At 41.1% G+C, this 20,825-nt stretch overlaps 1 protein-coding gene across 6 annotated transcripts in view; it reads right to left on the reverse strand.

Annotated features, from left to right (window-relative positions):
- Window positions 1-20,825, reverse strand: part of SMARCA2 (SWI/SNF related, matrix associated, actin dependent regulator of chromatin, subfamily a, member 2) — a 160,390-nt gene that overhangs the window by 21,008 nt on the left and 118,557 nt on the right. For 4 of the 6 annotated variants that reach the window (XM_028514830.2, XM_036021708.1, XM_036021707.1 and 1 more), the window contains exons 28-29: window positions 8,268-8,485; window positions 238-291 (exon numbers count right to left, since the gene is read on the reverse strand). In XM_028514830.2, coding sequence (XP_028370631.1) covers window positions 238-291; window positions 8,268-8,485 — 272 coding nt within the window. Of the gene's footprint in view, window positions 1-237; window positions 292-8,267; window positions 8,486-10,231; window positions 10,328-11,555; window positions 11,668-20,825 lie in introns of those variants that run through there. The other 2 variants (XM_028514844.2, XM_028514837.2) reach the window with 2 other exon arrangements.

The following is a 20,825-nucleotide window of genomic DNA, read 5'->3' on the forward strand; positions in this document are numbered from 1 at the left end:
GGCAGGCTGGCTGGTGACATCTTTTAAGAAGTGCATTTACAGAACGGACCCCAAAGGGAAACACTGCACCAACAACCCCAAAACCACGGCAGGTGTTTTGGCATATCTGCACCTGCATCCCACAGTCCAGGTAGGGGTCATCGGGAGGTACCGGAGAAACTTGTTTCTGACTCTTCAGGAATCAGTCTGTTTGGATACCTGTATTTAGAGACACGGGAATACAAGACAGATCCTGACCTGTTTCCTTCTATTTCCAACTGAGAATTACTGGGCACCTTCTCCACGTTACACCTGTGGTAGAGTAGAAAGAACACTACAGTCAGAAGACCTGGGTACCCGTCCCGGCCTGGCTCCTGCCTCCTAGGTTGGGTGACCTTGGGTCACTCATTTCACTCTCCGAGCCTCAGTCTGCACACCTACCTGCTGTGCCTACCTTGCTTTAGAGGCACAGGATGGTTGGGAAGGTCGCACAGGTGTATGTTTGGAACCTCATTTGAAAAAATATACACTTCTCCACAATGGGGAAAAAAAGATTTCCTAACCTCTTTGGAACTTTCCGGCTTCTCTCAAACACGTAATGCCTACTATGCTGATCCCAGTTCCCTTCGTACCTGTTCTGCGAGGCCATTAGAGCGCATGTTCCATCCACCGCTCTGGAAGCCGTGAAAAACAGGCAGCATTGCTAGGGGTGTGTGTGGCCTCAGGGAAGCAAAGCAAGCTCATCCAAGTCCAGCTCCTCCTTTGTCAAATGGGGACAATACTCACCTCAGATTGTTGTGAACACTGAACAGGGGGCCGTACTTGAACACAGCACCTGGCACAGACGGTGCACCAAGCAATGTCCAGACTCAGTTTCTGAACACCATCTAGGTAGTGGACTCTGCTTCTCAGAACTTTATTCTACTCCAAAAGAATCACTGAGCTAATGACTTTCAACTGGAAGTGACAAGAAATGAGCACCTGAGGTCTTTAGTCCTTTCTCATATCCCTTTGTGTGGTGGCAGAGAAATGGCTGACAGGTGTGACAAATCTGGAGAAAACCCTCCGTCCCAACAAGGCCTTGCACTAGGCACCGCCCGATGCACACTGAACCATGTGTGGCCACTTAGAGACCCCTCCTCAGACCCACTGCCCACGCTGCCTTAGGAGAGCAGGAGGCTTTGCAGAGGGGGCAAAGCATAAACAGAGAAGCACAGGGGGAAAGTCCTGGCTCTATTCAAAATAGGAGAATTAGTTGGAATGTCTGAAATAGAAGGGGTGACGACCATTGCAAGTGACTTGAAAAAAAGATGGGCATGGTTCTATGATTTAGAGTGATGGAAACGACCAGTTGCCGAGGACCCGAGGCTCTGAACAAAGAAAAGTCCAGCAGAATAATTTAAAACGGTGCTGATAAGGAGCACATGGGGGCAGACCTGCAGTCAGTCGGTCGGCAGTCTGGCTTGGGGAAAACAGTACAAACAAAAACCCCCAAATAACAAAAAGAATATTAAATAATGATGTGGATTTGGCTTTACAAATGTATGCGACTACAAATCTATTTTAGAAAGATAATATGAATGGTGGTATGAATAATCTACCTCAGGATGATGATCGATGGAAAAGCCTTTGACACAGCAAATACCTAAATGCACTTCAGGTAAAGCACTTTGTAGACAAAATCTTGGAACAATGCAATGATTTTTTAATAAGAGTCCATCCCTTCTGGAGAATGAGTTGACTACATATGAGCCTTGAAAACAGTAGCTCAGCTTTACTCAAAACGAGGGAAATGCTACAAATGCCTTTTCAGCATGTATAGGAATTAAACAAGTACATTTCATCTTTGGGTTGCAGTGTATCAAATCCTTAGAAAGCCACTATAGTGGAATGGAATGAAATGTTGTATCTCATTACCCTGGTACATGTCATTATAATTACATACTCGCGCATGCACACACACATGGCCCTGGCTGGTGTGGCTCAGTGGATTGAGTACCAGCCTGTGAACTGAAAGGTTGCCAGTTCAATTCCCAGTCAGGGCATATGCCTGGGTTGCAGGCCAGCTTCCCCTCTCTCAAGGATAAATAAAATCTTTAAAAAAAATTATGTGTGTGTATGTGTGTTCCCCCTAAAAGTGATTATAAGCATGAGATAATGCCATTGTACCCTTATATAATGGGCTCACATGACCCCCTCTTTTCCTGGATTCCCTAGTTCACTGCCTGTGCAGTAACATCGGGTAGGAGGGCTATCTCCTCCACTGCATGGGGGCAAGTACCTCTAGTCCTACTCAGCAGTACAGGGCTGGAAATAAGGGGAGGGGGATGCAATAAACGAAGAACTGACTTTGTATAATGTGAAAATAGCTACGATTCAGACCCAGCTAAGTCTTTCCACCATCCCTACAGACAGCACCAGGGCTTCCTAAAAGGAGGAGCAAGAAGACAGCCCCAGCTCAGGGAAGAGCAGAGCCTTAAGAGCCTCTGGGAGAAAGGAGCCATGTGGTTGTCGCCCCTGCCATCCACCCCACTGGGTGCCAGGGCTGTGCCAGACAGGTCGCACCTGCCTCCCCCACTGCTTCCCTGTGTCCATCCTCAAAGCTGGTGGATGTGAAGTCTATAAACCAACCCTTCACAGACCACTGGGTCAGTCCTCCGGAAATGCCCCTGCTGCAGTCTTCACACGATTGGTGGAGAGGGAGGAGGTGACAATAAGCCCATATTCTGACTCCAGATTCTTCAGGAATGAGAACAATGCTCAGATTTGAAAAGCAAGGCTGATAAAGGTTGAACAAAAGCTAGTGATAGCAGAGTGGATAGGAAGCATATCAATACACTTCAAATGAGTTCAAGTGTCCAGTTGCAAACTAATTACATCCTGAAAGAGTGTGTAGATTGCTCCTCGGTAGAGTGGTTAAGAAATTACAGAGACTAGAAATGGAATCAGAAGACTAGAGATAAGCAAATGTACCAATTTCAAAAGGGGGAAAGAAAACTTGAGACTGCTCTGCTTGATGTGGACCCTGGGTAAAACTTATAAGGAATTATTCAGATGCCATGGGGCTATTTAGAGAAGATAAATAACATCATTAAGGAGCAGTAGGGGGTCTCTTAGAAAAGCCAGGACAAGCTAACCTCATTTCATTCTTTCAGCAGGAATTCTAGGCTGATAGATGGGAGAGGCCATAAATATAGCATAGCTCGGTTTCGGCCTTTCCTGATAACCTTGAGAAAGGATAGATAAATGCGGGTGACAGGATGGCATGGTCAGGTGAGTTCACAGGTGGCTAATCAACTTTCAGGATTCCTGGTTAATAACTTCATGTCAACCTGGAGTGATTTTCAGGCCATAACACAGAGACCTGTCCTTTGCCCTTTAGCAGTTTCTCAACAATAGCATATGGCAAATCTTCAGATGACAAAAACAAGCAAAACCCCCCAAAACAAACAAAAAACCCAACCCCCCCAAAATAAAACACTTAGGCAGACAAGTAAACATGATTTTTTAAAAAGGCACAAAAATTCAGAGTTGTATCAATAGAGTGAAAAACAAAAATCAATTAAATGGAACTGCGTAAGGATAAGAATAAAACCAGTAGATACTGGTTAAGAAAAAAAAAAAAAGAAAGAAAAGCTTAGTCGAAGACTACCCTTGGCAGTGCATCAGTGAGAGCAGAGCTGTCTGCGTGTTTGGGGAAGCGGGAGTTTGTCCAACACGTCACATGTTCAACCTGAGTTAACTCTGTGTCGAAGTTGCTGGAGGAAGTTAACACACTCTTGAGTCATGTTAACAAACTCTGGTGTTCGGAATAAGAAAGCTAACCATCCTGCAATCAGCCCACGGGATGCCTGTAAAGTTCTGGGGGCCTCGTTTTAAACGGGGCGCTAAGAAGGCAGAACGTGCCAAAGGAGGCGGCCCAGGGTGGTAGAACTGTAGGTACCACTGGATAGCAAAGTGAGGTGTTCCAGCCTGAAGGAGAATGTCCTGAGGTGAAAGAATGTGTTTACAAATGTTTTACAGGACATTTCTTGGATCGAGAACAGATTTACTCCCTGAAAGTCTAAGTAGAACAAACAGCTAGAAGTCAGAGGGCTGAATCCATCTTCATGTGGGAAACGGCTGTTGTGTTTAGAGGTGTCCTTTGGTGTCGTGAACTGCATGCTGGGAATGCCACACTAAGGCTGGATGAGTCTGCCAGAGGTTGGGGGACACATACGGGTTGTGGGAAGCTGGACCAAGCAGAGCTAAAACCGCTTCCAACACCGAGAATTGCTGTAGGAATCTCTCTCTTTATTAAGCTAACTATAAGCCATGCATGTCTCCAGACTTGGAATAGCTCCACCAAAGCCTACTCTTCACCCTCTTATTCTACAATCTTGTCCCAGGGACAATGTTAAAGGGTACAGAGGCAAATTAGGTTGAATTCCTTTACAAAGACATAGTGGTAAGTTAAATGTCACATCAACTGAGAATATGATTTTAAAAGCCTTCTACATAAACAGAAAACAAAGCATGCTTAACAAGTCAAAACAAAGCCTTCTAATACTACTCAACAAAGTTTTCTGTTTGGGGAAACAGATCGGTGGGGACGAGGAGCAGCAGACTGGTGCTCCCCTCAACAGCAAACGCTGCAGAGAGATCTCACAGTTACGAATCACACAGTCTGGGGTGACATTTTTAAAAATGATCCTCCTTTTAAAAAAACGAGGCCTGGTGCTGAAAACAAATACAATAAATAGATGCTTATGTTATCCTAGTCCTTTGTAAAACATAAAGATACATCTGTCCCAAAATCATGGAAGAACGCTGATAAAAAAAAAAAAACTGTCTCACAAGAGCTAATTAATTCTTATATATCAGTTAAATATAGATGGCAGGTATTATTTAATATACTGCTAATCTTGCACCACTGACAGAGCTCGAACACTTGACTGAGATGAGGGGAGGGAAGTCAGTACAGGTGGTGTTTCCCTCACAGGCAGGTTGAGTTACTATATTAGTAACTGACTTTAATGGTGCAAAATTCTGAACACATGGAGAGGTACATTTCCCAGCAGCATTTTCTAAAACCAACCAAAAATATGACAACATATCTAATTACAGCCCTCCTAATTTGAGTGCCTCCTACTTGAGCACCAAGTTTGGTAAGAGAAATAAAAAATATAAATAGAGTAAGTGCTTTTTCTCAAGGATTACTAACAAGAAACATATATGAAAGATGCAGCAGTGGGAAATTTTGTGCATACACCCCAGAATGTACCTAAAATGTGGGAGCTAACAGGGTGGGCCTTATGAGGGTGCTTTTCAAAGGAAAGGTAAAATAAATACATAAAACCAGAGAAGGGGGGTAGGAGAAACTATTCAATGTCTGCAGGCTGAAATATTTTAATATCCTTTCACTGTAGTACAACCAAAGATGTGCTCAATGATCAGTCCCACAGAAGATGTGTTTTCTGTTTTTCAGAAATAAAAAGATGCAAACCTATCAGAAAGGACACTTACTTTACAGTGCTCAGAGCCCCATTCACCCATGAGATTAGTTATACACAGTCAGAAAGGCTGATTATTAATAATTAAACTGTTCAGAAAGCTTGGGTTTTATTAACTCATCAAATCTTCATAACGCCTCTAGAGGCAGGTCAGTAATTGTTCCATTTTTTAGGAAAGAAAACTGAGGTTAAGTAAATTGCTCACTCCTATCCTAGCCAGGCTGCTCAATTGATTGGAGCATTGTCCCATACACCAAAAGGCTGTGTGTTTGATCCCTGGTCAGGGCACACACCTAGGTTGCAAGTTCAATCCCTGGTCCGGGTACATAAGAGAGGCAACTCATGATATTTCCTTCTCATATCAATGTTTCTCTCTCTCTCTCAAATCAATGAGCAAATACCCAAGTGAGGATTTAAAATTGCTCACTCCCTGGCCTGCCCCCTTCTCCTCCCCTGCCCCACTAGGAAATGCTAGAGTAGAATGAGGATTTAAACACAGGTAATTAAATCAAGACAAAAGCTTCTGCTCTAACCTACTGTACTATGCTTAGCTGATGTTTAAGGGACCTAACACTAGACTACGCTGTATTTTGGGTGGTTTCTAGGAAAGCTGTCAGTCCATAGCCACATGTATCAGTAAATCACAAACTCAAAAGGCTATGGAGCCAGGAAATGTGCATGCAGGGGGCCAGGTGTGGAAAGCATGGTGACAGAGGGGACCTGACACTCCATGCTCGAGGAATCACAGCGGGCGAGGGAGACTGCGGCAAACAAGAGTGGGCCAGCCCAGACGGGAGGTGCCTCTTCTTCACTCTGACCGGACTGCTACCTGAGGGAAAGTTGGGTACAGCGCTGCCAGAGATTTAGGTTTTTCCAAAAGGGGGAGGGGCAGTAAAAAATAGCTGAAGTTTTATAAGAAGATCTCTCTAGTTTAATGTGCTTGCTTTTTAATTAAAAAAAGAAAGAAAGAAAGAAAACTATGTGAAACATGAAATAAAACAATCTGTTGGCAGTCTGTGGTTCACCGGCTGGTGACCTCTCTTACACCATTAAAGGCAAAGACAGCCATCACCTGGTACAGCAGGCCCAGCTTCTCAACCTGCAAGACCTTCCTCTGTTGTGCTTGGGGCTACAGCAGCCCTACACTCACCCAGCAGGTAATGAACAAAATGCCTGTTACAGATCAAGGCACACCAGGTCCACAAAACAGACACTTTGCTCTCCTGAGACAAAGGCAAAAAAGCTAGAGGCATATGCAGAGTGATACACTCAGCTTATTTTTTTTCCTTCTATAAGGGCTGATAAAATGAGGTGTCATTGTCCCAGTTGGCCTCCTGGATGGGGACGGTTCCTGCCTGCGGCAGATTCACCGGTTGGGCTGAAGGTAAATAGAAACTCAACAGAGGGAGTCACTGATTCTTGGTTTACAAGGAAGTTTGTTATTCACTTTAGTCAAAGAATCGACCCGTGGCCAAATTCTCCTTCCTGGATTGGTGCTGTTCCCCTGTGTCAATGAACAGCTCACTCAAACCCAATATGATGGGGCTGCCCTTTGTGGCTACTTCAGAATTCTGAAACGGGATCCACTTTTCAAAAAAAAAAAAAAGAAAGATAGTAAAAAATGTAAGCAGGGGTCTTACCAGACCTGGTAGGTAGAGACAGGCAAATTATTCTGACCCTTTCACGAGCATCTCCTCCCACCCACTCGCCACCATTTCTGAAAACTCCTAACAGATAACGTAATAAAAACATAACAATAAAACCTCATGGTTGAAAGTTTCTTGCTTTTTTTTTTTACTATTTAGTCTTTACAATGAAGTTTTTCCCTCTGGTATAACACATTCACCAGAGTCACAATGAAAAACTAAAATCACAACTTATTTATTTTTAAACACTTCCAGGTATGCAGAGCAAAACTAGTTAATGTAAAAAAATTGGTAACTAAAAAATGATTAATACCATTATGTAATTTAGAGAAATAAAATGTTTAATTGTTTTGTTTCCTATCAATTTTTTGACTGGAATGAGATATGATCTTCCCAATTGAAACTGCATCAGATGATTATCCAGTGGAAACCAACTAACCAAAATGTAGCCTAAGTAGTTAATCTACTGCATAGGGCTGACCAAGACCCTAAAAGACCTTCACTTTGGTTTTCAAATAACTGCTCATTGTCTAAAATAGTCTGGGGATAGTGTCCAGTACAGATTTCTCAAAGTCCACATTCCAAAGTTCCATGAAAAAGAGGTGAACTTTCTGAAATGGCATCCTGTCTGTGCAGTATTATTAGGAAGAAGGTGGCTCAAACAAATGCTCAGAAATTCAAGTGTGTTGGAAGGAAAGAAGGAACAGTCATTTTGATGAAGCATTTGTTTGGTTGTGAACAAAGTCTCCACATGAAATATTTATCTTAAATATACTAGGACTATACTTTCTCTAACAACTCAACGAAAAAGCATAATTTTATTCTATCATTCCAATCCTCCCACATAAATGAGGACATTTCAGAGGTCCTTAAGAATCCTTTTCCAGTTTTGATTGCTTTTGTTAGTTTTGTAATCTAAACTCCTGTTTCCAAATATCTTAAATACTACACAGTAAAACATCATACAAGACAGCAGCAGTGGCCATTTTGAACACGGCAGAAGGTTACTGATACCTTTGGCGTGAGAGCCACAAAACTCGATGTGGAAAGAATGTGAAAAACCCAGTGCACACCTTCATAACTCTGGCTCGGAGGAGGCCTTACTTCGCCCTTGGTGAAGACCATCAAGGAGGAGGAGAAAAACACTCACCTGTCTTTGTAGTTTATCACAGTATCGATGATAGCGTTCATCTGCTTTGTCAGTTTAGGGGGATTTGGTGATAGCTTCTCTGCAGGGGGGCGGCCTCTTCTCTTCTTAGCTTTTTCCACATCTTCTTTTGCAGGATCTTTATCCACATTTCTTCGTCTTTTTCGCTTCTTAAGCCGTACTTCTTCTTCCATTTCTTCCAGATTCCCGTCTTCAATGGCCTGTTAATATGGCACAAAGGAGAAAAATTCAAGACAAGAAAATAACAAATATGCATATACACACAAACAATTTGAATAATCAGAATAAAATGAAACAAACAAAAAATAAATAAAAGTTAATGGCAATCAGTGGAGTAGGAAGAAAAAGGGAAGACCACCATACTGAATAAACGCATCTTTAACCCAAGTCTGTTTTATGAGCAAAATATGTTGAAGGCCCGAAACACTAATGGCAAAGACCATGACAAATGCGAGAAGATCTACATATTTACATGTTTGAAGTTAACTGAATCCAACTGAAATTTTGGCTCAATAGAAGAATAAGACCTTAAATGTCTCAATACTGTAAGGGGAGAAAAGATACAACTACAAATAAAAGGGATGAGTGAAGAAAAAAATTTTCCTGAGAATACATCCTTACAATCATAAGCATTGACCATTTCTTTTGTATGATTTTACACCAATTTATTCATGACTCACAACATAAATCAAAACTGTATCCAGATTTTGTTCTAACGTAGCAATTAGTAAACAAGGAAACGGAGAAGAGCAAAGCCACATTCCTTTGTAAACGCACTTAAATCATCCAATGAACACACACACTCACAAACAACAAACACTTTTTTTTCCAATTACCTGCAAACGCTTGCTTTAAACCAGAGCCAGCAGCACTAATGCAGAGAGATAATAAAATAGCTATAAAAACAACCAGGTATAAAAGAAACCTGCTCATAAATGGCTAAAAGATCCATGTGACAGACCCAGAAGTTTAAACTTTTTTTTTCCCTGGTACATCTCAAAACTTAAGAAAAAATAGAGGGGGGAAAAAACTGCAAAAGAAAAAAAAACAGCAGATAAAAGAATATTTGATCATGAAAAAAATATTTTTAAAAATCTTTAAATTATATTTCAAGATTGCCTTCTTACACAAAATAACTGATGTTGTTATTTGTTCCTCCTGCCTCTCAATATTGCCTCCAGTATGCAAATGCTAATCAATCCTTTCTCGCAGCTGAAAGAGCTCTAATCATAAGGCAATTACCTTCATTTCTCCACAGCACCAAACATGGCTAATATTTATGATCATGTGAGTATAACAATCAATATAAAGAGTGATTACAGCTCAGACATAATTTCTTTCACTTGTGTACAATGCCTCCTGAAAAAGAAAGGTTTTGTGAAGAAAACCTGGTGCAGAACACAAAACAACCTGGCATGTTAAAAATGCCAGTGGGATTAAAAAATATGTTTTCTATGCATCTTCCAATGTGCAAACCCATAGAAGCAACATGCACACAGACAGAATCCTAAGGGACAGTCTGAGCCTAGGCCTTAATAATCAAAAGACAATTTCCATCACGATCCTACAATGTTCAGATAAGCACTATGAAGGAGGCGAGATCTGATGAATTATGAGGAAAAAGGAAAAAGGAGAGGAAAAAAAAGCTCCACATCATTCATTAATATTCATTTGCCTAAAAGCAGGACACCCACTATACAGCTAAACACACTGCAGCTAAGCGAAGATTAAGAAAAGGAAATTGTCCCGCAAATCTTGGAGGCTGAACATGCTAATAATAAATACAGCATGCAAGGCTGTCAACAGTTAATGGTACTGCTCTCCTCAAGCACCCAGTTGCACACAGAAATACGGAGAACACCGGCTTTTGATGTGTTACACACCTACACATGCCTGGGATGTAGTTCTACTGAATCTTCAAGACGGCAACGAAAAAGGATATTTACCTTACCACTATCAGCAGGCCGGCTATCGGAAATCACAGTTAGTGGGGATAAAATTAACAAGCCAGCAAAGCAGCGAGCTGCTAGTCTCTTCATCAGCTGATCAGGAAAAAAAAGAGAGCTGGGGAAAGGCTATGTTTTCATATACAAGTAATTTTATTTCACTGAAAATTTAATACTGAAAGGATTGTGGATACTCAAATCTGCTGTTTCATTCTACCTACTACAAGGCCCGAAGCCTTCCTCCTTCAGCCTGTTTTAATATTGACAACTACTTATCATATTTTTTTCCCTTCTTATTATTCCAGGCAGCAGAATTAGAGATTTTTAGCTGAGGCGGTTTCTGATTCTTACTTGCATTTTAACAATTAAGCCAATAAGAAAACAAATTAATATTCAAATGTATTTTCAAAAATTAAAACAAGGTATGTTTTTGGTATTTTAAATCTCATTTTAGTGCTTTTTAATAAAACAAGCTGCATGGTTTGGGAGCAGTCTAAGATGATTTTTTTTAATAAAAGAATTTATTTTTCATTAAATGCATGTCAGTAAAAGCAATGTGCATGTTCTCAAGTTCAAGTATTTTCATAAAATATGTTATTCTGCTCTTTACAGAAAATCCCAAACAACTGTGACACTTCACTTTCAGTTTCATGCTGTAAAATTTTTCATTGTTTTTCTTTTCAGTGGGATAAATGAAGAGAGAGGGGGAAGTTGTAAAGGATATTTCTATTCTCACCCCCAACCATAACTTTGCAAAAAAAAAAAAAGGAACAAAGCATAAGCTTGTGATATTTGGACTTTTAAATCTCTAAATCTAAGTAGCTAAAAAGCAAAAACAAATTAAACTGCAAAAAGAACTAGTAAAACAATTTTTATTACAATTGCTAATACATGCAGATTCTTATTAAATTTAGGGTTTGGAATCACACGGAAACACACAAAGTACTGACCATTATTCCCCTTAAATTAAGGTTTTATGCAGGAATGCAGAGAGCTACAAAACATCCTCCCTCCTCCCCAAAGACCCCCAAACATCCATTTGCAGTGCTTCGTGTTCAGGGATTTCTAAGGGTCTTGTTCTAATGGAAATCAATCCACTAAATATTTCCCGGTGCTTTTCGCACTTAAAGAGTAGAGTAAGATTACTCCTGCATGTAAGTAAAATTATTCATGGACATTTAAAACTGTTCTTTAATTTTAAAAAATTACTTAAACTGGCTCAACTGACTCAACTCAGTGCTAGGAGGGGGGGGGGCACTAAAAAAAACCCAAAACTTGCTACACAATGCTAAAGTACTACCCCAAAAAGAATTCCCTTCCAAACCTTTTACCAGCACAATAATGAAATAAATCACAGAAGCAAACCCCCAGTTTCCGACTGGTGACGTGTTGCGCAAGAGTGCGAGCCCTAATTCAACATACAGACGGCTCCCATGCTGAACTGCCTCTAGATTTAATGAAGTGAATAGGAAGGAAGTCGGGGGAAAAAAAGTGTACAAATAAGAAATTAACACTTTCCTTCCCTATGCAAACGGTGAGCTACAACTACAGCGAAGTTTGGTGAGGCGCTTCTTTCCTTAAAGGCACACTGCACCCTTTTGGCTCCGGATGTCACTTAAAAAAAAAAAAAAATCTCTTCTGGTGATAAAAAAAAAAATCTCCAGCCAAGTTAAAACGGTGAAGCATATTTCAGCCTGCGTTTTCCTGAATGAAGCTGGGAATTACTCCTTTCTCCACTGGATGGCAACCTTTTTTCCCCTCCCTTCTTTCTCTTTCTTCCTTTCATTTTTTTTTTTTTTTTTAAGAATACATTTTCATGACACAGGACGGGCAAGGATGAGATACAGACTGACTCCTTTACCAGTTAGTTCCTAAGAAAGCGGCGTGTGGGTTCTGATAAAATGCAGGAGAAGTCATGCAGAATTAGCTGCTTGAGAGGAACCTCTCTGCGGCTTGCAGAGCACATGGCAGACCTGGGAATCAGCCACACGTGGGTCCAGCCGTGCCCCTGTCATCCTGACACACTAGTCTTTTAGTGGAAGACGGACAGTCCAGAGAGTTGGTATACCCTTGTTCTTCTTGCCCACTGTGTAATGAGGTGCTATTATACATGACTTCACAATACACACTGCAGAATGGATCCAAGACTATGAATGGATAACCCGGGAAAAGCAAACAAAAGCCACAAGCCAATTCAGGCGCGTGGTTTCACTGGGGTTGCTTCTTCCTCCTCAGCATCTCCCAAGTCCACCACACAGCTGTGGCACAGCCCTTACAGTGGAACAGACCATCTTAGGGAAAACTGAAAGGAGCAATTGGAAAGACATCTAGACAATGCACGGGAAATTCCTTAAATGTGAAATGGGGAATTTAGTATTGTAATACTTGGCTCCGATGTTTAAATATCACATTTCTGCCCACTGACACATTCTCTGGGGGTGGTCCCCGCCCCCACCTGGAGCTGTAGGATTCCAGAAGAACCTAGGATGCTACTGGGGGGTGGCAGTGGGGTTACAGAGGGCTAAGCATTACAGAATTGGGTCTTGTCAATATTATCACCTCCTGTGGGCCACTCATGCATCACTAAACTTGATTCCATTATTTGAAGAGCTTAAACTTCCCTCAAGCTCATATGGGGCCCTGGAAGCCAATAGTATAGGTAATGACCCCCCAAAACAACCACAGCAACAGCAACAAAAAAAATGGAACTTTAAAATTTAAGATTTCACATATGAGAAACTTTCTTATAATAGGAATATTTAACAACAACAACAAAAATTGAACATGGAATTCTTGTTCAAAATGACACATCATTTTAGGCACTTGGTTTAATAAAGACTGCAGCACCCTGAGATACAGAATTTCAGCCCCACGGCTTTGCACAAGTATGAATTTGGATTATTATCATCCCCAAAGCAACTAGTTAAAAGAAGAATGCATAAGATTCCCTAAGGTGAAATAAACTGGACACAAAAGGACAAATATTGTCTGATTGCTGTTAAGTGGGAAAGAAGAACAGTGATTACCAGGGGTCAAATGGAGCGGGGACTGGAGCTATTATTGATCAATGAGCACAGAATTTCAGCGTGGAATGATGAAAAAGTCCTGGAGTGGATAGGTGATGGTTGTACAACAATGTACTGAAATGTACACTGAGAATGGTTCAAGTAGTGAGTTTTATGGGTATTTCACCACAATAATAAAAAACTGCCTTGGAAAAAATTAAATTTTCTAAATATTAGGGGGGAAAAATCCCAACAACTGCAGGTTCATACATGTTCCTACCACCTCAACACACAGCACACAATACTAGTGAAATCTTGCTAGCTTTCCTTCCAAACACGAACCTTATAGAATTTCAAAAGGTAGCATGTTCAGTCTTGCCCTGGCCAGTGTCTAGAAGCCTTTCAAAATCCTTGTTCATTCAAATGTTATTGAGATAGCCACAATGTAAGAAAATACCTGAATATAGAGCTTACCTATTCACAGACTTTATTTTTATAATTTTGTTAACAATTTGAATAATATTCAAGAAGAGACAAGTCAGTCTGCAGATTAAGGATTTTAGTATATATTTTTTCTTTTTCATGGTGGTAAAATTACAACCGATGACATATTGATTCAATAGACTCTCATTTCTTCACTCATTTGCCAGGCAACTTGGATGCCAGCTGCACTTCCAGCTCTCCCTGAGTGGGAGACTGACGTATACAGCTTGGACCATAAAGGGGAAGGGAAAGGAGCCTCAGTGTGACTGAACTCCTGGTACAGTGTGGGCTTTTCAGTTTCTTGTTCAACTACTTTAGAAACCACTTTCACAAAAATGAACCAAGCCTCTCTCTGTGCCCTATGGCAAACAGAAGCTACATAAGGAAACCCAGGGGAGAAACGGGAAAGGGGAGCCACAGCCGATCCAACTGGGGTGAAGCAAATTAGTGCACTGTATCAGGTAAAAGCAATTTGGGGTTGGGAAGAAAAACAGTATAGGAAGAATAGAAATTATTTCAGCCATAAGATAAACTAAATACCCACAGGGTGACTTTCGGGCTAGTATTAAGCTAATACTATATTCAGAGAATGACTTTTAGATTTACCAGACAGTAGCTACCCAAAACGCCCATCCCCGCAGACCCTACCACATTACAAACACAATGTAGCGACACCTTTGTTGTTACAGGGTGAGGCAAACACTATGCTGCAGCTCCCTTGGGTGAAATCAATCAAAGAACCCGAGAGAATCTGTGAGCCTGAAAGAGGCTTAGAGAAACAAGGGAGAATTAAAAGAAACGCAGTTCTGCCTTCTGATTCTGACACCATTTATCCAGTTCCTTTCAACTCATAACACGGCCCGAACTCTACTCGCTGGGCTCTTGAGCAGGGCTTCTCAGAGAAGTCTGGGCCACCTGGGTACTTCGCGGTTCTCAGTACATTAGAAACATGTAGACATGCCAAGGCCCAAGGAGGAAACAGGTTGTGGTAATATTTCAGTACTTGCAAAGAATAATTTAATGCTATTGAAATAGACAATAGAATGATTACGGGTATAACCTTGTTTGGAGATGATATCGACCAGTGAACTGGAGGTCCCTGAGCCAAAAAAAAAAAAAAAAAAAAAAAAAAAAGATGGTTCTCTTCTGAGCTTCCCTGCAACAGGCCATCCATGAGGAACTGGGCCCCGCCCCGGCTTACACCGAACTACGTGACAATGTCTCTCCTACATAAAAGACACTGCAGTTAAAGTACCAAAATCAAATGAGAGGGTGCTTGGGCACTTATTTGCTTAAGGCAGATGCAAAGAAGGCCATTAATAGCCAAACTACAAGGGAGTAAAACACATAAGTAAAACAACCCCCCAAATAAATAAAGACTATCGTAATTTGAGGCCATCTGACAGAGGAAAGAAATAGCTTCAGTTTCAATAAATCTCCACCATCACCACCAAAAGCAGCAGCAGCTCACTCACATTGCTCACTATGTTGCCAGGCACTCAGCGCTTTCCATACCTTTGCTCATTTAATGCTCATTAACAACCCTACGAGGTAGGAACTACTATTCTCTTCACTTTACCGATAAGGAAACTGAAGCACAAAGAGAGGAAGCATCTTACTCCAGAACATACAAGTCACAGAGCCAGCTGGAGTTTGAATTCTGAAAGTTTGGTTGCATAAACTACACCCTTAACAAGGCTGTTAATCTAATTGGAACCACTTACAATGACTGAACCATCAGGCAAAAGCTAAATTATGCTTGCTAGGCTCAGAGAACTAATGCAAGTAAAAAGATAACATGGTACGTCTTAGAAGGAATTCCAGCAAAGATACACACAAACACACGTACAGGCCTTGCTTTGCTCGGAAGTGTGGGACCCTGCAAGTTGAAACCATACGCAGCCATTTTAATCACCAATGGGAACATTATGATTGTTCCATGACCTTTACAAATTAAACTCAAAACATTAAAAACTCACTGTGTGTTAAATATGTACAGGGAAATAAAAACCATGGTAAAATGAATATTTATCTAGTACACAAATTTAAAATAATAAATACTGAGCATTAAATAGTATGATCTGAAATGAACATTTTTTTGCATGCCTTGGCAAATTGCCAAGGATCAACTTCCAGCATTTTATCCTTTACCTTTTTACTGTAGTCAAAGATCTCAGAGTTCTTTTAATTTGAAGGGATTTTTTTGTTTGTTTTGCTTTTGTTTTTACTGGCATCACTTTCTCTGGAAGACCTTCATCTTTTCCATCACAACCATTTCCTCAATTACGTCAGTAAATTTGCCTGCACTAAGTCCCTCTGGCTGAACATCTCAAGTCTCTCCTTTATGGCCACTTTGCCATCCCCCATCTTTCTTCAAGTAAGCTCTTAAGAGAGGGCTGTCTTCTCAAGCAGATGTCTCACCAGCAGTAAATGTTTGATGAGCATCATAACCACCTGCCGCCACTAATCCTTGGAACCTGGGTGCTAATTTCACAGTACCACCAGCCTGCCCCACAGCCACCAATTCTTGCCCATTTCCAAAACCATGACACCAGCCTTTACTGGCAGTGAAGGGTCTTCTTCAGGCTCCTTTTAACTACCAGCTTCTTTCAATGCAGCAAGTAAGTACTTCAGTACTGTGGCCTGAACATTACACAAATAGATTGGTACTATTATTTTTTATTATTACAGTCTTCAATATAAAGTAGATGCTCAAATTCAACTATAAGTGCCTTTATGTTTTTAAGTGCAATTTAAATTGAAATACACTGATGCGACTTTAGCTTGTTTTTTTATGGTCAACAGGCTTTTTCAATATGGTTTTCAATATTGTAGTTAAGTGTAGGACTCGTCCTGTTTTTACTTGACGTTGCCATTTTCAAATCTTCTAATCACATTAAATTTTGCTTCCTCTTTGTTTGTTTGATGCACTTTCACATTTAGTGGGCGATTCCCTCTCTTGATTATCTATTTTTGTAGAATGCTGTGTGGGTTTATCACTGGGAGATAAGGAGACTTCACAACGACATATTCCACTGTCTGTGCATGGACAAAATAGCATGCTCAGTGATGTGACTGATCACTGATCATAATGTATGTCTGATATTTACACAGTGATTTGTAGACTGAAAAGCCCGCGATCAAGTTTGTACCTTATGCAATGACTCACAGTTACAATATCATTGTGTTATGAGCAGAACTGTGTCCCCCCAAAATTCACATGTCAAGGTTCAAACTCCCAGTACCTTAGAATGTGACCAGTTGGAGATAGGGATATTAAAGAAGTAATTAGCTCTAACTGGTGTGGCTCAGTGGATTGAGTGCTGGCCTGTAAACCAAAAGGTCACCAGTTCGATCTGTAACAAGGGCACATGGCTAGATTGTGGGCCAGGTCCACAGTAGGGGGCGTGCGAGAGGCAACCACACACTGATGTTTCTCTCCCTCTCTTTCTCCCTCCCCCCTAAAAATAAAATAAAATCTTAAAAAAAATTTTTTACAGAATTAAGTGCAAATGAAGTAATTAGGATGGGCCCTAATCTAAAATGATTGCTGTCATCAGAAGGGGAGATTAGGACACAAACACACACAAGAATGAAGACCTCATGAAGACTTAGGGAGAAGATGGCCATCTACAATCCAAGGGGAGAAGCCTCAGAAGAAACCAACCCTCCCAACACTTTGATCTCGGATTTCCATCTTCCGGAAATGTGAGAAAACAATGTGTTGTTTAAGCCACCCAGTCTGTGGCATTCTATTATGGCAGCCCTAGCAAACAAATACATAGGGTAAGTGAAATTTGTTATTGGGGCACTAATGTTTGTTAACTGCATCACAGTAATGGAAATTTGTACACACTGGAATGGTGCCAAATGACCTCTGCCTGTACCTGTATAAAACATCCCTTTGAATAAGTGATGGCAGCCTTTATCCTTCCTGCCATGCTGGAATCTAAGGGAAACTGCCCTGCCCACAATACTTGCTGCCTGGGCAGCCATGTTCCTCTATAAGGCAACTTGTCCCTGTCCTGGCCTCACCCGGCAGGGCTGAGAATGGCCCCTGTTCTCCAGGCAGCCTCCTGTCTCTAGGCTTGCGCAGGGCCTGGCATGAGGGTATCTGCATAAACAGAAGCGAGAGTGATTGGCTGAGTTAGTTCACTTCTCTTAGGAATTTGAATGTAAGTGTGAAAGAGGTATGTCCAATTGGTGTGGGAGTTAAACCTGAATGAAAGTCATGAGGCAGTGCCTAGACCGGAGACATTATTCATGACTAGAAGCCATGAATAAACAGAGGACAGCTGGAGATATGCACAGTATACTGTGAGAAGGGGAAAGAGGGTGGTTGGTCCTAGGGAGGATTTAATTAGACATACACAGACAAACCTGTATTTAGTTATATACAGCTGTATTCAGCTATATATAAATGCATGCATATGTACACATACATACATGTACACACATTACTAGAATGTCAGTAGAGAAATGTTTGGCTCTAGTTAAAGTTGAAAGGCAACTTGGAAATGTACAGTAACTTCAAACATGGATTTGCTCAATTATATCTGTATGATGCTTCTAAATATACACAATGCTCTTTGTCAAGTATGATTGTCCTGCTTTACATAATGCCAAGCCAATAAAGCTGAAAATCCAAGACAAAACTTTGAGCCCTGGTTAGCTAAGAGCTATACATATATCGCAAACACAATCTGGTATGCGATTAATTTTAAATCAAAATCGCTAATTTAAAAAAAGATTTTATTTATTTATTTTTAGAGAGAAGGGAAGGAGAAAGAGAGGGAAACGTTAGTGTGTGGTTGCCCCCCATGCACCCCCTACCGGGGACCTGGCCCACAACTCAGGCACTTGCCCTACACCGGGAATGGAACCGGCGACCCTTCAGTTCGCAGGCTGCCACTCAATCCACAGAGCCACACCAGCCAGGGCCGAAAGCTCTAATTTTATTTTAGTTTTTTAAAAAGGTTTTGTTTATTTATTTATTTTAGAGAGAGGGAAAGGAGAGAAGCATCAACATTTGGTTACCTCTAGTGCGCCCCCTAGTGGCCTCTGTAACTTGGCCTGTAACCCGAAAGCTCTAATTTTAAAACACAAAGAAACAAGAACAGAGGCAGGAATGACCAAGTTTTACTAATAAAGACACTTAGCACTATTCTGGCCTTGCATGCTTCTGTAGCTTCTTGGTGTTCTAAGGCAGGAATAGCAGTTCTGCTGGGAACCCCTAGCTGAAATCAGCACAGGCAGTGTGGGGTGGCAACGGAGGAGACACAAGGAGACAGGTCAACTGAAACGTGGCCAGTGATTTGCACAGGTTAGACAAGGAGAGGAACTGGCTCTGGTTGGCAGTAGCCTTCCCCTGTAGGAGATCTCCCCTAGCATGCGACCCACAGAGGGTGTAGAGAAAACCTGAGAGAGTTGCACACCTGATAGACGCTGGATCTGAGGCAAGTTAAGAGGCTTCTTCAGTTGGACCTCCACTTAAGAATCTGCCCACAGCATGGACCCTGTGCTCAATCCATGGGACTCACATGCCAATAGTCGGCTGTGCTCCCCAATATCTCGATGCCAGTTACACTTGTTATTAGAATTGCATTGTTTAATTAGGTATTACCTAAAATCAAATGTAATTGTGAAAAGGAATAGAGTTCTTATTTCTAAGAGCAGAGTACAATGAAAAACTCCATAAAAAGTGAACTGCTAAAAAAAAAACCCTACTTAAATTTGCCAAAGGCAATTATAACCTGGTATTAAGGGAATTATAATGTCTTGTAATCTGGGGGAGAATCTGCACACGGTGGGTTTGTGAGTATCGGGATTCTCACTGCTGTGCTGGGTTGCTAATTAGACCGGGGGACCCTTTCAGTGTACAGTATATCCAGTCTCCACATGTGGGCTTCAGAGAGGTTACAATTTCATCAATTACACCTCAGTGAAGCTGAAATTAAAAGAAAAAAGTTCTCACTCTAAAAACACTAAAACTGGAAATCCCTAATGATACATAATGGACGTCACTTTCACAAGAAAGACTGAAGCGTTCTAGCTAGCAGATTCAAAGAAGCAACTTATATCAAGACTGTAAGCATTATGGTTTCCATTAAAATTTTCACCTCTGTATAATCACCTTCAATGATATTTTCATTGACCAACCTTCTACAAGTTCTCAGTATTTTGGTTAAGAAGGCTTCTGGTGTTCTTTCTTTTGGGAATGGGGTGGGGAGCACAAAGAAAGTCCCATTTTCTTGTTTGTTCAGTTTTTGTCATGCAGTCCTTTTCTCCACAGTTCGATTCTGAATTTTTTCCCAGTAGTTATGAGATACATCCCACTGATCAGATCTCACTTACTTCTTTTATCAGTTTACTGGCCTATCCAAGTTCCTAAATTATACTCAGTATATCAACCCCAAGTCTCGCTGCCTGGCCCCCAGAGATCTCTATGGTCTGATCTCACCCAGTCTGACTTGCCACATCTCCCAACTTGTGAACACTCCCCAAGTGGCAGGAACACGAATCGGGCACTCACCACAACGTAAGTCAGTGGCCTGTGTCGCGACTGCTTTCTCCGTCTCATCCTGCAGCGCCTTTCCCGATCACTGTACCTGTTCAGCCTGTACCCTGCTTATATATGATCAACTCCCACCACCTCCCTCAGAATCTTGCTCAGCAGTAATAGGTCCTTTAGTTGTTTTTTTTTTTTCCCCTTATCTCACTAGGCCACGCCTTATTTTTCTCGATTCCCTTCCAGTACCAAGCACAATACTGGGGGAACAGAAGGTAGTAAAAATACAATTGAGAGAAGAAAGTTTTTAAAAATTAAAAACAAAAAACAAACAAACAAAAAGTTGAACACAAATTCAACTTTTAGACAGGGTACCCTGGGAAAACTGTTCTTAAGTATATAGTTATAGTACTATAGGTATATATAGGTATATAGGTAATAAATTCAAGTGTACTTGTTCTAGGTATTTCTAATCTTCAAGTACAAAATTAGAAACTCTAGCATCAAACTCTTGGCATCTTCCCTACATCACCTTCTAGTGACCACCCCAATTCTCCCCTTCCCTTTACTGTGAATCTCTACAGAGTTCCTTAAGACT

Source organism: Phyllostomus discolor, chromosome 3, assembly GCF_004126475.2.
Source record: "Phyllostomus discolor isolate MPI-MPIP mPhyDis1 chromosome 3, mPhyDis1.pri.v3, whole genome shotgun sequence".
Lineage (NCBI taxonomy): Eukaryota > Metazoa > Chordata > Mammalia > Chiroptera > Phyllostomidae > Phyllostomus > Phyllostomus discolor.